This window comes from Symphalangus syndactylus, chromosome 9 (genome assembly GCF_028878055.3).
Source record: "Symphalangus syndactylus isolate Jambi chromosome 9, NHGRI_mSymSyn1-v2.1_pri, whole genome shotgun sequence".
Lineage (NCBI taxonomy): Eukaryota > Metazoa > Chordata > Mammalia > Primates > Hylobatidae > Symphalangus > Symphalangus syndactylus.
Window position 1 is genome coordinate 39,420,990 of NC_072431.2, and position 15,331 is coordinate 39,436,320.

Here is a 15,331-nt window from a genome sequence, read left to right on the forward strand (position 1 = left end):
CAAGCTTCTGCCATCCATAGGAGAAGAAACAGAAAAACGAGCCTTACAATTTGGAGGGTATTTTAGTACAAGGTATTTCCATATTTCATTAGGATTTGGTTTCCTCCTATAAGATCTTCATTCTCTCTCTGTTCAAATCTTTATGATTTTAAACATTAAACTTCCAAACTAGTCTACTTGTGGTTGTTAGTGATCACTGTCTAAAGACAAAACTGTCTAAAGATAAAAACAATTTAGTGTTGCAAAGAAATATTACTATGTTCCTTTTTTTTCTTTATAAAATATTGATTTTGCTCTTACTTCTTTTTCAGCATCTTCCAGTTTCTTTTTCTTACTCTCGGGCATTAAATCATCCAACCAGCTGAGTTCCCGCTTCGTGAACAACAAGTCCATCAACTTTCTTACAAATACCAGGGCTAACACCTGAAGTAAATAATAAACTAGTTTAAAGTGGAAAAAAAATTAAAACGAGAGGTGTAGCTTTGCCTGTATGGTTTTTGGTAGAAACAATTTCTATTAGGCCTGATATTAAAGTAAAAATTAAAGATATATATGTATAAAACATTGTCTAGACTTCTGCTTCCTTCATTTTCTTTTCTTACTACATCCCCACAATAATGACTATGATTTTACCCAATATGAGTCTATTAAATAAGCTATTTAAAAAAAACTATAAAATGTATTTGACTATGTTTCCTTAAATACATGTAGTTAATAGTTTATACTATATTAAATGAACACTAGAACATTCTTAGCAATACTAATAATTACAAAATTATTTAGTCATTCAAATTCACTATAGTTTTTGAAGAATTTGAAACTTGCCTGAAACAGTTAATACAATGTTATTTTTTAAAATCCTCCTAATTTTTCATATTTGCTAGTATCTTTAATGTTAAATTTTGGAAGAATGCATTTTTCCATCCAGCTTCAATTAATTCAGACTATCACAAACATTCAGAGTGATAGAGACAAAACTAATAGGAATTACTGAAATTCATAGGCATTCTTAAACCCTATCTTAGTCACTACTTTGAGTGCCAAAACTTATATTTTCCAATAATTGTTCAAAATGACTCTGTTGTTCCAATTTCAGTTCATGTGTTTATGTTTCCAAAGAGACCAGCAAACGAGAGAAAAATAGTTGACAGAAGTTTCATACCATCATGGGAAAGACAATAGCAGCTCTTGAAACTTTTATTATCCACAAAAGGCCAAGGCAACTCATCTGAATAATTGTGAAGAGATGCACTTTTCGAAGTGGTACGTGCCTTAGGTATATAAAATCTGGTTGATGTTTTGCAGGCATCCAGAAGAGCTTTATCCTATCAAAGAACTAAAAGATTAAACAGACTAAATTGTTTTTAGGTGTAAGACAACAATAAAAGTAGGACAAGTTGATGTTTAATATGGTCCACAATTTGGGGTTAAATGACATACCTGGATAACACTAACTTGATATCTGGGCATCAAGACAATGGGATTGTTATGCTTACCCTCTGAAACACTACAATTTCAGTTCAATAACAGCCCACATTTTCTTGAATATGGAGATGGGTTACAATTTAGAAGAGTTTAAAAATAGAAAGCCAGTGTTAAATATTGCTACCTTGAAGAGTGGAGCCCTGTGAAGCAAAACATAATTACCATCTTCTTTTTCCTTGTCACATCACAATCTCTTCCTTTATTTGCCCCTCAGTATTGGGATTCCTGGACTCTCATTCTCTGTTTTCTTTTCTCCTGGAATAGTTCATCCATACCCATGGCTTTGACTTTCACATACTTGCTAATGATTCACAGACCTACGTCTCTGCCTTAGCTCACTCCTGAGTTCTAGACCCTTATCCAGCTGCTAAGTATGGTATTTTAACCTCCTATTTTGACTCTGCTGTTTTGACTTTGCCCCTTTAATCCCCAACAAAAGTTTAGATGCTGTCTTTATGAACACAAACATCTTAACCATAAAAATTAACCTAAATAAATTTTGTTAATAAAGTATGTTCCAGAGCAAATTTTGTTAACTCTATTTAATTTCTTGATTATATACAGCACTGTCAAGTCATTTATATATTTTCAGTTGTATTTTATTAAAATTATTTTAATCTCAATCAATGTTATTTCTGTTTCAATCTTGCCACAAAGATAGTACATAGTATTACATAACACTATTGTTATAGTACTTCATACTATTATGTTACAGCTTTGACTTTGAGGGCTTTTTTTAATCAAGCAAACCAATTTTTCTCTTTTTGAATTTTATAAATTAAATGCACACAGGAAGCTTAAATCTTTAATCACATTTTATTTACTAACAAATCATACTGCATGATAGTTTTATTTTATGTAGATTATTTGGTTTATTGTTCTTTGGCCAAGTTTTGCAATTGTCAGTGTTTCCAACTGGAGGCGATTATTTAGAAAATAATGGTTTCAATCACTGTCAGTCACTGTTTTATTTCATGCCATCTCTACAGTAACATCCATTATGCATTTTCAAAAAGTAATATTAGATTTTGTTTCTTAACTAATTTATTTTAAAAACCGTAGGCAATTCTCATCAAATATGTCAAATTAATATGCCAAGGAACAGTTGTCCATTGAGTCAAAATGTTAGAGTCAAAACACCCTGTTTTACCAAGACCTGCTTGTATATATAGTAGGAATCTCAAACTCAACATAAACCTATCTTCCCTTCTGTGTTCTGTGTCTTATGGCATGACATGGCCTTCCTTTCCTCAGTTATCTAAATAAGAATCATACATACATTAGTTCATTCCCTGACCATTCATTTATTCATATTCATTTATATATTCCAAAAACATTATTGAAACATTCTATCCAGGCTACTAAGTGCTGAACTCATTCCTGAATAATGTCTCTCCATTCTGTCCATGTACATGTCATTGTTTTAAAATTTCTATTTCCTAAATATTATTTAAACTTAAAAGTCATTAAATAAACAAAAACTTGGTGCACGGTGGAGGTAGGAATAGGAAAGAAATAAAATAAAATCTTCCGGCTTACAATGGAATATTTCCTTTTCTATAGAGCTAGTTTTTCCCAGCCACCATTTCTCCATTTGTGAAGCTATGTTATTGCATAAGTGTACTTCAGTGTGTGGGTGCTTCAATTGTTATTGTTTAAATGGCACATTTGCTTTACTTTGGATTCCTGAAGTGTTGGAATGAATATAGCTGTGGGTATATATCTGAATGCAGAAACAGCATTCATGAGAACACTGTGATCTGTTTTTTCTACCATGTTTCACAGTGAGAAGCCCAGATAATAAGTTTCTTAATATTGCCAAACAAGCAGGTAACATAGATTCCTTCAATAGGGTAAGAGAGTAACATGCTGCTGGAGCTGATGATATTCAGCATATGTTTAAATAATCATCATCATGATAAATGTATTCTGAGTTTTACATTTGGTTTTTATTATATCCTAGTATCAATATCACATTTCCCCACCCAGTTAGCTACAATTCCAAATAGGAATTTCAGCTGCCTGGGCTTGGGGCTCACTTAAATTTTCACAAACCCTGTTTCTCAGTGTGAGACCCTGTTTGTCAACGCGTGCCCCAGCTTGATGTTTCATTTGTGTTCTTTAAAACTCATTATATTTAACTCATGGCCTTTGATAATGTTTTCTTCAATTTTCATTTAAAAGATTCACACCCCAAATAATTCCAAAACTTGACATTCTTGTTTAATTCTAAACCTCATGAGTATAAAATCATGTGGAATTAGAGGAGAAAATCTGTTGAAACCTATCATCAAAATGATTTTACATTGTTTCTTAAACTCTGCTGCTGTATTTATGTGAGCCTGGGGCCTAATAATAAATGCTTTTCACTTACAGATGAAATTAGTACTCATGGAACTTTTGCCAAAGGCAAAAAAAAAAAAAAAAAGGGAAAAAGAAAAACAAACAAAACCTCTTCCGTATTCTTCCCTAATGGCTTACAAAACAAATTCTATCAAACTACACTTTTCATACATGAAATTTTAAATGAGCAAGTTAAACCTAATTTGATTAAAATCAAAACATATAACATGGCTTAACCATCTCCCACTCCCAGTTCATTTTTCCCAGTGTCAGGATGAAGAGTCAGTCATACAATCAACTTTGGGTGTTCCGTGACCTGCAATGACTTCATACTTAAGTTTGCCTCAGACTGGCAGCCAGTATTGTCTTGAGGCCTAAGTGCTGCTTCTTCTCCCAAAGTCAGAAGCTGGTTAGTCATTTGCTCAGGAACAGAGATCCTGTGCTGCCTGTCCTGCAGGTTAACTATCCTCTTATATGCTACGAACAGCAGCGAGTCTAGCTGTGTTATAGAAAAAGCTGCAATTTATTTTTGCTTTTCAGTTGACAAAATACTATACGATAAATAAGTCTCTAGTCTCTTCTTCAAGAACATTGGAGTGTTGGGCTAAATAATGTTAAATTATAAAACAAGATTTTTCAAGGGACAATTTAAGTAGAAATCTATTAGTTTGCTAGGACTGTCCTAACAAATTACCACAACTTGGCTGTTTAAATCAATAGAAATATATTCTTCCACACTTGTGGAGGCCAGAAGCCTAAAGCAAGATATTGGCAGGGCCACACTCCCTTTGAAGGTCTTAGGGGAGAAAACTTCCTTGCCCCTTCCAGCTCCAGGTGGCTCCTAGTACCCTTGATTTATGGCAGCAAAACTCTAATCTCTTTCTCCCTTTTTTTTTTTTTTTTTTGAGACAGAGTCTCCCTCTGTCGTCCAGGCTGGAGTGCAGTAGCGTGATCTCGGCTCGATGCGATCTTCACCTCCTGGGTTCAAGTAATTCTCCTATCTCAACCTCCTGAGTAGCTGGGATTACAGGCATGCGCCATCACACCCGTCTGATTTTTGTATTTTTAGTAGAGACTAGATTTCGCCATATTGGTCAGGCTGGTCTCAAACTCCTGACCTCAGGTGATCCGCCCGCCTTGCTCTCCCAAAGGGCTGGCATTAGAAGTGTGAGCTGACCGTGCCTGGCCTTCCTACATCTTCATATGGCCTTCTTCCCTGTGTCTCTCTGTGTTCTTCTCTCTTTTTTTTTTTTTTTTTTTTTTTTTGAGACAGAGTCTCTCTCTGCTGCCCAGGCTGGAGTGCAGTGGTGCAATTTCCACTCACTGCAACCTCTGCCTCCTGGGTTCAAGCAATTCTCCTGCCTCAGCCTCCCAAGTGGCTAGGACTACAGGTGCCCACCACCACGCCCAGCTAATTTTTATATTTTTAGTAGAGATGGGGTTTCACCATGTTGGCCAGGATGGTCTTGATCTCTTGACCTCATGATCCGCCCACCTTGGCTTCCCAAAGTGCTGGGATTACAGGCATGAGACACACCGCACTCAACCCCTCTCCTCTTCTTATAAGGACCACAGTCATTAGATTTAGGGCCCACCCTAAATCCATGATTATCTTGTCTTGAAACCCATATCTAATTACATAGGCAAATAGTCTATTTCCAAGTAAGGTCACATTTTGAGACTCCAGGTGGACATAAATTTTCAGGAAACACTCACTATTCAACCGATAACAGTATCATAAAAGAAATATGTGGGAAGAATTTGCCTACAGCTTCTGTAAAAATTTAGAATACACTTGTGGAGGTTTTAAAATGTGTCTACAAATTCTTTGATACTCTTCTCTTCAAGAAATAGTCTCCTTTTTCCCTTCACTTGGGTGCAAGCTGGACTTAGTGGATAGCCTCTAACAAATAGAAAACATGGAAAGACCATGTATGACTTTGAAGACTAAGTCAAAAAGTACTTTTCATCCTCTTTCTCTCTCATTCTCTTCTCTCTTCTTTCTCCTCTCTCTCTCTCTCTCTTTTATATTGCTCACTCTGAAGAAGTCACATTCCACGGTTTGAGGACACACTAAGTATTTCATGGAGAGGCCACTGTGGCAAAAGACTGAGTCATCTTAGCAACAGGTAGAAAAGAACTGATGCCCTCATGTCCACAGTTGCGGAATAGCCATTTTGCAAGCAGATCTTCCAGCACTATCAAACCTTCAGATGCTGTGGCCCTTGTCCACACCCTGACAATGACCACATGGGACATCCTGAACCAGAACCATCTGGCTGAGCTGTTGCCAAATTCATGCCTAAAATATTTATTTAACCAATATTTACTTAAATAATTCATAAAGTTCCCTTTATACTTGAAACTGCCTATGTCTTTATTTTAGTCTAATTTTAAAAATAATCCTATAAATATAACAGTAAAACAAACAAAACAAGGGGGAAAACCCCCAGGATGTCACTATCTCAACAAATTGTTTTTATTTCTACACCTTCCTTTACAACCCAGCTCAAGCTCATAGCTTTATAAACCTATGGTCAGTAGTTTCTTACTTTGTATTATGTTGTAAGCATTTTTGCCATGTTTTGTAGTTCCTACAATGATCAATTTTCAGTGAATATACCATAGGTTACCTAATTGTTTTACTGCTGTTAGAGAATTGGGTTGTTTCCAATATTTTAATAGTATGTGTTACAATGAACATCTTTGTACATAAAGACTTTTCCTATTCTTACCATAGATGTCCATACACATGATTAAAGTGTCAAATATTATAAATATTTGGATATATATTGAAATATACTACTATGATTTTTCTAAAAATGCTGTAAAATCTAAGCCTCTTACAGTTTTAATATACTTATGATAAAGAAAAGTACCATAAGATTATGAACCTTAGATGCTGGAGAGAATCTTCTTTGACTTTTGTAACTCTGACAAGTTTGAAGAAATTTAATTGTGGTCTAAAAGCTGTTCCTCAGGTGGTGTCATTTTCTCAGCTGTCACATGACTTATCAGTAGACCTTAAGGTCAGTCATCACAGATGTGCCTGTAGTACTGTAAGTAATTTACCTGAATTCCCTTTAGAGATGAAGCACCCATATAAAGAAACACTCCATATAGCACTGGCATGGGAATAAACTGTAAAAGAACAATTGGAGAAAAGGCAGAAATCATTTTCAAATATATTATGGTTTTGCATTTATCAAAGGAAAAAACAGGGAAAAAAGGCATTTTTGAATAGAAACAGTATAGTACAGATTCAGAAGACAAGGATTCAAGTTCCAGCTCTAGCATTTTTAGCTGTGTAACCTTAGGTAAGTTACTTAGGCTCTCTGTGCCTTAGTTTCCCAGTATCTAAAAGGAGATGATAACAATAGGGTTGTTTTAATTATTTAATAGGTCAAAATCTATTTTTAAAAACGATGTAGTATATAATGAACAATAATATTATTATTATGCCACTTTGGAGACAACTTGAATTTTGTTTTACAAAGATAAGATATTTGGATTAAAGGTAAAGAATGAAGCTAACATTTAGATGTGTTTCCTGTATTATGCCAGGTATTTGTAAATATATGGATAATTCAGATTTTCTCTTTTATTGGAATAGTTCACATCATCTTATGTCTATAAGATAACTACTTATATAACAGAGATTAATTCATGCAAAGGTACTTGTGTTAATGATCAAATACAAGCAAACTAGTGTAAGTGATTAAATAATTTAATTAAAATGTCAAATTGTAGGCAAATAAAATGTGTTGTAATTTACAGTGCAATTAACAAACCTTGGAAATATCTGACAAAATTACATGACAAAATAATTACTAGTTAATCCTCTTTAAAATAGATTTCAAGTTTTGTGTGAAAAAAATCAGTATATGCAATGATGATGTCCAGATAGTGGTTTTATAGAGCACTTAAAATGGAAAACTGCATATGTGACTATAACAAGGCTCATCTCTTCACCTCTATCTCTTATTAATAGTAAGTAATATTAACTGCTAATATATTTATCCACTGACAAGAAAATAGAATCTTTATGAATGCCTGTAATGAATTTGGGTCACAAGTCAGTCAGAAACAATGAGTGACTTTTTCCCATAGCTTGATCACCATTTCAAAATTGTTACAATAATTTACTCATCAAATTTTATTTTGCCAGACTAAATTTTTATGTATTTAAGGGTTTTAAAATATAGGACATAATTTCCCTCCCTTAGGTTATGAAGAATTATATAAACATGGTTAAGAAATTCATCACTTTCATCACATGCCACACAATATTTGCAAATTTATGGCTCAGAGTCAAATGAAAATTTTAAATGATGATAAATATATTCTTCTCTCTCTCAAGTTCATAAAGACAGATTTTGTTACCTTCAGAATACTGGTCATAAAGACTGATGAACCCATAAGAATAAAAATCATAAGCCCAGTAACCCTTTGCTCCCGAATGCCGAGAAATTTGGGTTGTTCTCCTGGAGCTGAACATTCTGATTCCAGTTTTAGGCTATTGACATGAGTGATGGAGAGGACTGTGGCAGCCACAAACCATGGCAGGCCCATGATGGAGCATACACCGAGCATGACAGCCACCATTAATAGGTCCAGATGGTACCCACAACCTTTCTGTTTAAAAAAGAAAGAAAGAGAGAAAGAAACTGTGTCAATAACAGGGCTAAGGGTGGCCTAACTGCGAATAGAAACCACTTCCTGATGATACTCAACGAGCCCTTCATATCAGATCTCCTAGAGTAACTCTTAAACAAACATTCAGTTTCCATTTGCCCTCTTTTGTCTCATTGGATGACTTTTATTAGAAAAAATAATATCATGGAGCCTAAGCTCCCCTGTATAGTCATTTTTTCCTTAATATAGTGCTATCTTGTTCTGATTTGTTTCAGTTTCAGCACTAGACAAATTAAGTCCCTCCTTAGAAATCAGTTTTTTGTTTTCTATTTCCACTGTTATGCTACTCCACTGTCACTGATCTCCAGGTGTTGCAAACTAAGTGCCTCCTAGGACCAGGTAGGAAATGTAAAGGAGGAAAAATAGGTGCAATGGGGTGTGTGGAAACTGCCCTCTTGCACAGACAGGGTGCTCTCTGAGGAGGGATATCAAAGATAGGGAAGAGCACTCCCTCCATACCCTGTAGGAATCAAAAGTGTAGAGCCTCAGAAGCAGCCAAAGGGATGGCTATTTTATGTTCCACCTTTTATTTTTAATTTTTAGTGACTGCTTCATGAGAGGCAGTATAATAAAGTGGTTAAGAATATAAGTTCTGGAGTCAGACTGCCTGGAATGAAATGCTAGCTCAACCAATAAATCACTTAAGCTCTTGCGCCTCTTTTTCCATATCTGAAAAATGATGATGATGATGATAGTAGAAGGTACCTCACTGGACTGTTGTGATAATTAAATTAGTTGATGTTGTAAATCATTAAGAATAATATCTGTTGAATAGAAAGTGACCAGAAAATGTTAGGTACTATTATATTCTAGTGGTTAAACAATAAATGTTTCTTTTGTACTCATTAGGTTTCAAGGCTCCTTAATAAAACTATTAATATGTTTCTTAAGAGCAGATAACTTATATAATTTCTCAGTATTTCCTCTAGTTTTTAGCACAATCATTGGCACACAATAAGCAATCAACAAAAGTTACAAATTGACTTTTTTGAAAATAAAATACGCATCAAACATTTCAGAATCAAATTTAGTAAGTGTAATTTTAAAATAAATACAGCAGTTAAATTTGTTATTATGATCATGAGCAGAAATTACCAATTCTTATAGGAGAATAATAGTCTTTTTTAGAAGTAGTTTTATATAACTTCAAGCAGTTTGTAGTCAATATGAGAGCTCTTATAGCCTGGAGTGTGAAACGCACTATTTATTGCATATTTGTCATGGTAGTCTTTTCTCTGTGATCTTTTCTTGTTTTCTTAGTAAGAAGATTCTTAAAGTCAGTTGTACTTTCTTTCCTTTCTGCTCATCCCTTCCAAATTATAAAAGTGCAAGAGATGATAGTGCGGAGAAAATGAGAGTTATGTACCTAAGGACCTGTTCCTCCTATGTTGACACCAAAGCAATGGTAACCTTCATTGGTTCAGCTTACTGGGGCAATACTACAATTCACCAAAATATATAACTCAATTTCCTGAATGAATATGACTCTGGAGACTTCTCTTTGCAAGTAACTCAATAAAGAATTTTATTAGTAAGAGTTGAAGAGTAGGAAGAGAAACTGCCTGGTGTCAGCATAACCAAAAAAGCATAGGAAAAAGTTTTGCCAGGAACATAATATCATCCTTTGGCCCTTTTGCAAAACATTTTGGAAGATGTAATTCCATAGAATAGAACTCAGATTTTGGTCCCTTTAAAGGACAATGTCTTAAGCAGTTTGAGAAGTGTTTTGTCCTAGCAACTCTGGAGTGAGAAGGATGTAGAACAGGGAAGGACCTCATACTTAAGCCTCTCCCTCTGAGGGAGTACAATGTGAATGGTGCCCCCTTGGAGCTGTTTTGCAAAATTATGGTACTGCTAAGAGAAAATGAAAGATGTAAGAGGAGCTGGTGGCTGTGAGATGAACATCAGAGGAGGGCAGAGGACAGGGGGCCTTGAGAGTCAGGCTTGTACTTTTTAGCACACCTGGACTTTCTCAGAGTCCACATTCACTACATCTCAATAATATGAGGGAGACCTTCGTCATGATAGTGATTTCCAGTAGCTCTTATTGAATGTTTTAAAAATATGATACAAATGTAAACAGTGGGATTCTGAATTGCAGGAAGTAGGCAACATAATTGTTTCAGAGGAAATAATTGCTTTTCTAAATTTATAAAGCTAGTTTTGTAATATATAAATATATAACAAAAACAAAAATATAACTTCCCCTATTATGCTGTACAACAATGGGAGCATCTTGATTTAATGTAAACCAAAGGAAATAAATAAAGCAGTTCTTGCTCTTCCCCTAACTAACCAGTATCCTTCTTGCCTTTCATTTAAAATGTCTTTAAAAACTTGGACTTTGTAACAAAATTATTAGCTGATAGGCATGCCAGCCAAAGAGAAGTATCCCTTTGTCAGACAGAGAACTCTACACCTTCTAACATATTTCTGTAGATTTTTTTCTCAAATAAAGACAGAGCTAGAGCTTTTATTCTCACATTCATCCATGAATCACAGGAAATGGACATATGGGAGGAAAAGGGAGCATAGCAACAGGTGATGCTACACCAGACCCCACTAAAACCAACATGCAGCAAGACAAGAGGCCAGCCAAGAGGACCATCTGATACCCAGATGCCACTGCTGAAAAAATTCATTTCAAAGCTTGGCAGCAATTTCCTGCATCTGTCAAGTTAACCACATAAAAGACTATAGATTGACATGAAGAACCAGGCTGACAAAGAGGGCAAAAAAGAACATATCAAATGCCATAATCATCAAGAGAATATGGTGCCAAATGAATGTTGCAAATGCATTCATTTACTCAAGTGATCCGGGATTGTATTGCTGTTTATTAAAAATGATGTCAAAAGAAGCCTGAACTGTCTACAGAAACATGTAGAAAAGCCCACAGTTGTATCTTAACAGAAACTTTCTTTTTTATAAGATTATATCTCTCTTTTCACATTTAGAGAATGTGCTTTAAAAAACCCAAGTAGATATTTTTAATGCTTTTCAAAGGGATTCAGTTAACTTATGCCTAATCCACTTCTCTAAGGGAGAAACAAACAAACAAACAAATGCTAGAGAGAGTATGGATTTATATGTACATTTATGTATAATATATATGACACTCCACATTCTCAAATTTTTATATTTGCCTCTTCTGTCACTCTGGAGCCATTCAAAGGATCATAGGATGCAATGAGTTCGAGTTTTACTAATTTTGAGCTCCCCCATTCTTCGGGAGTAGTAAGCCACCTATGCAGTGCAACACAGCTTTATTGTGTACATAGTGACACTCATGAAATGATAAAAACATTTTTTTTTTTTTTTTGAGACGGAGTGTCACCCCGTCACCCAGGCTGGAGTGCAATGGCATGATCTCAGCTCACTGCAAACTCTGCCTTCTAGGTTCAGATGATTCTCCTGCCTCAGCCTCCCGAGTAGCTAGGATTACAGGTGCCCACCACTACACCCAGCTAATTTTTGTATTTTTAGTAGAGATGGGGTTTCACCACGTTGGGCAGGCTGGTCTCTAACTCCTGACCTCGTGATCCACCTGCCTTGGCCTCCCAAAGTGCTGAGATTACAGGCGTGAGCCACCGTGCCTGGCCAATAAAAACATTTTTATCAGCAGGAGAAATATCATCTAAAAGAAAACCAACTACTAGTTCTGGCAATAGAGGTGAAGAAAAAGTAAAAAGATCTAAAATATGTTTGTGAGAGATAAAGAATGAAATGAGGAATTCTGAGTTGACTTGGGTATATGTAGACTTAGATACATGATGTGGAGTCTACCAAGTGTTTGATACACAAACTACAAAACATGATTCATTAAACAATTTTGGGGAATGCTCCAACTAAGGCAAAAATGGGTTTTCAAGTGAGAAAAGAAAATTAGTAAAAGCTGAAAACGCTTTCACAAGTGGTTAGCTTGTGGTCTGGTGATATACTCAAGAAACACATCTTTTAGTGAAAATGTGGTTCAAGTCAAAGCCAGGAGACTTTGCAAACATTTCAGTGAAGCAACAGGCGGGGAGAAGGACTATGGAACAAACCGTTACTCTGAGTAAATAACATTCTGAGAAGGTGATTTTGTTGTTGTTAACGGGAAAACCAGTAGCATCAGACCACACTCTACAGAAGCTTATAGGAGACAAGAGTTATAGGCCCAATAGGAATTCAATGTAGATGAAATACATCTTCACTGGAAGAAATTTGCTTTAAAAGTATTCATATCTAAGAAGGAGGATGGAGAGTTCAGATTTACAGTGGCCAAGAACAGGCTGACTTTTCTGCCTGTGGCCATATAGCAGAGTTTATGATTAAGCCAGATTTGCTGCATCATTTACTAAATCCAGAGTAGTAAGGGGCAAAAATACACAACTTTTGACTACATAATCATTTATTTGCACAATAAAACAGATTTAGTAATGTAGCCTCAGGTTTATTTTAGTGACAAAAATAGTTCTAGTTCTGCATTTAATTCTATAAATGCAAGTACTTGAAAGGACCACTTAAATAATGCTTTACTACATTTTTGTTATTCCACAGCATATGTGAAGGGGGAAATTAGTGTATTTGTCAATGTGGAGCTTTAGAAAGGCTGTGAATGTCAAGGGCTCATGAAGAACAAGGAGTAAGAGCAAGTGTCGTGTGATTTATAAGGTTGAAGGCCCAGGAAAGGGCAAAGATTCAGAATGGCCAGGAAGGTAATATCAATCTCAGCACATATTTCACTTCCACACTTTGTTTTAATATGATTCCACTTACAATAAGAAAAAAATGCTGCCTGAATCCATTTAACTGATGGCCCTTACAAAGGATAATTTTTCAGTGAACACACTAGAATTTCTGCCTAATTATAAAGGCTAAAAAAATCTTTTTTGAAAGATAAATAATAATTATATGGCTTACTTTCTTCATAAAACAGGTTTTTTAGTTGATTTTTAAAAATGTATCATTTAATAAAATACATAAAGTTGTGAGAATTCTTAAGTTACGTTCTACAAAGAGAATGAAGAATGTCCTTTGCTTTAAGATAGACACACATTCTCTCCATCATATACTCAAAATTCCTTCTTCATAAGATTTATTGCAAATAAATGTGCTTTCTTACATTTATGTAATTATTATTATTAAAAGTAATGGCAAAAACCGCAATTACTTTTGCACTAACCCAATATATTGCATCAGAGTTTAATCAGAGATTTTTTTCCATCTTTCTAACATTCTTATAAAAAAATTCTGTAAAGCATATTTTCTGTTGTTCTGACAATGATTTTTTCTCCTAGAGCTTAAAGGGTATGTGAAAATAACTGGCAATTTCCCCATGATACCAAAACAAAAACAAGATTGTGCATGTTCTGTTTTTACAAGGTTTGATGCAGATTATTTTTTAACATTTAATGATTTCATCAATTTTGTTTAACATATTCCTGTAAGTAAGTGATAGTGCTTACATTACATATCTCAGGCAAATTGCATACCAGTGAACAATTTTGATTATTCACAACTGCAAAATGGCAAAGTCAGAATGTAACTAAGACACATCTATAGTTATTCTTTTTATAAAAGAGACAGTGAAATCTGCAATAAAACTCAAAGATGTCACTTCTAAACTGTGACGTTTATGTCTGGATTTTGTTGTTATAGGCAGACAGAAAAATAATTTTAAAAAGTGAGAAATAGTTGAAGTTGTAATTTATTCTGACAATGAATTCAATGTAATAGATACACTTAGGGTTAAATAGAGGAATAGAGGAGTCTCAGATGTAAGACGAGTTGGTATGGTTGTACTTCACCAGAACAGATTGTTATTTCATTAAAATATGTTAAATATGGTAAAGTTAAAACTTTGACAGTTTTTTTGTTTTATGCCTTGGAGGTGAGTTCTCAGATGTGAGCTCAGCCAAGCGCTACAAATAAATAAATTCTCATCTCATTTTAAGACCAAGTATCTTGTAAGACAATAAAAATTATACATCTGAAAACATTATTTTATATATTTCACTGTGAAAATGAATACAGAATACAGGAGAAGTCAAATGAACATCAGTTGATATCTGTTGTCATAATTATTTACATTAAAATGGATGTTAAAATATACCTTTAGCTTATGCTCTTTTCTGTTGATGATGACAGCTGTAATCTGTTGGTCCATAAAAATTAGAATAGTACAAAGCAGAGCTGGAATTATAGCAGCTATTACTGTCCACCATGGGTTTGGACCTAAAGGCGTAACAAACCAGCCACGATCATCTCTAGTGGGCTGTATAAAGTAAAGAATGTGCATAGTTATGAACTGGATTAATGAATACTTGATCAAATTAAGTCTTACAGATGTTACCAGGAAAGCCCTAATTACAAACAGAGGAGCTGAGTGGCCTATAATAAACAATAATAATACTCATAAAGCACTTAAAACTATTTTAAGTGTTTTAAATATTTTAACTCATTTTTTTTTCTTCACAACACTCTAAAGATGACACAGATAAGAAAATTGAGGCATAGAGAGATCCAGTAATTTGCCCAAGATCCCAAAGCTAGTATGTGGTAGAGATGGGATTTAAACTCTGACAGACTTGTTGAAAAATGTGTGTTATTAATCAATACCTGTATTAAATAAAATAATTTTAATATTTGCTATTTACTATTGGAAAATGTATTGAAATTTACAAATAGCACATTGACACATCGACCACTGTGCTAGAACTGAGATACAAAGATAAATCAGAGGCTTCTTTCGGTTTAGAATCAGAGACAGACATCTAAACAAAATACATCATTATGGTATTGTAACTATTATTTTTGATGTGCA

At 34.6% G+C, this 15,331-nt stretch overlaps 1 protein-coding gene across 10 annotated transcripts in view; it reads right to left on the reverse strand.

Annotated features, from left to right (window-relative positions):
• SLC4A10 (solute carrier family 4 member 10) overlaps positions 1 to 15,331 on the reverse strand; it is a 448,737-nt gene that overhangs the window by 104,391 nt on the left and 329,015 nt on the right. For all 10 annotated transcript variants that reach the window (XM_063609461.1, XM_063609460.1, XM_063609457.1 and 7 more), the window contains 5 exons: positions 14,621 to 14,782; positions 8,212 to 8,463; positions 6,901 to 6,969; positions 1,163 to 1,336; positions 301 to 423 (listed from right to left, as the gene is read on the reverse strand). In XM_063609461.1, coding sequence (XP_063465531.1) covers positions 301 to 423; positions 1,163 to 1,336; positions 6,901 to 6,969; positions 8,212 to 8,463; positions 14,621 to 14,782 — 780 coding nt within the window. The remainder of the gene's footprint in view (positions 1 to 300; positions 424 to 1,162; positions 1,337 to 6,900; positions 6,970 to 8,211; positions 8,464 to 14,620; positions 14,783 to 15,331) is intronic.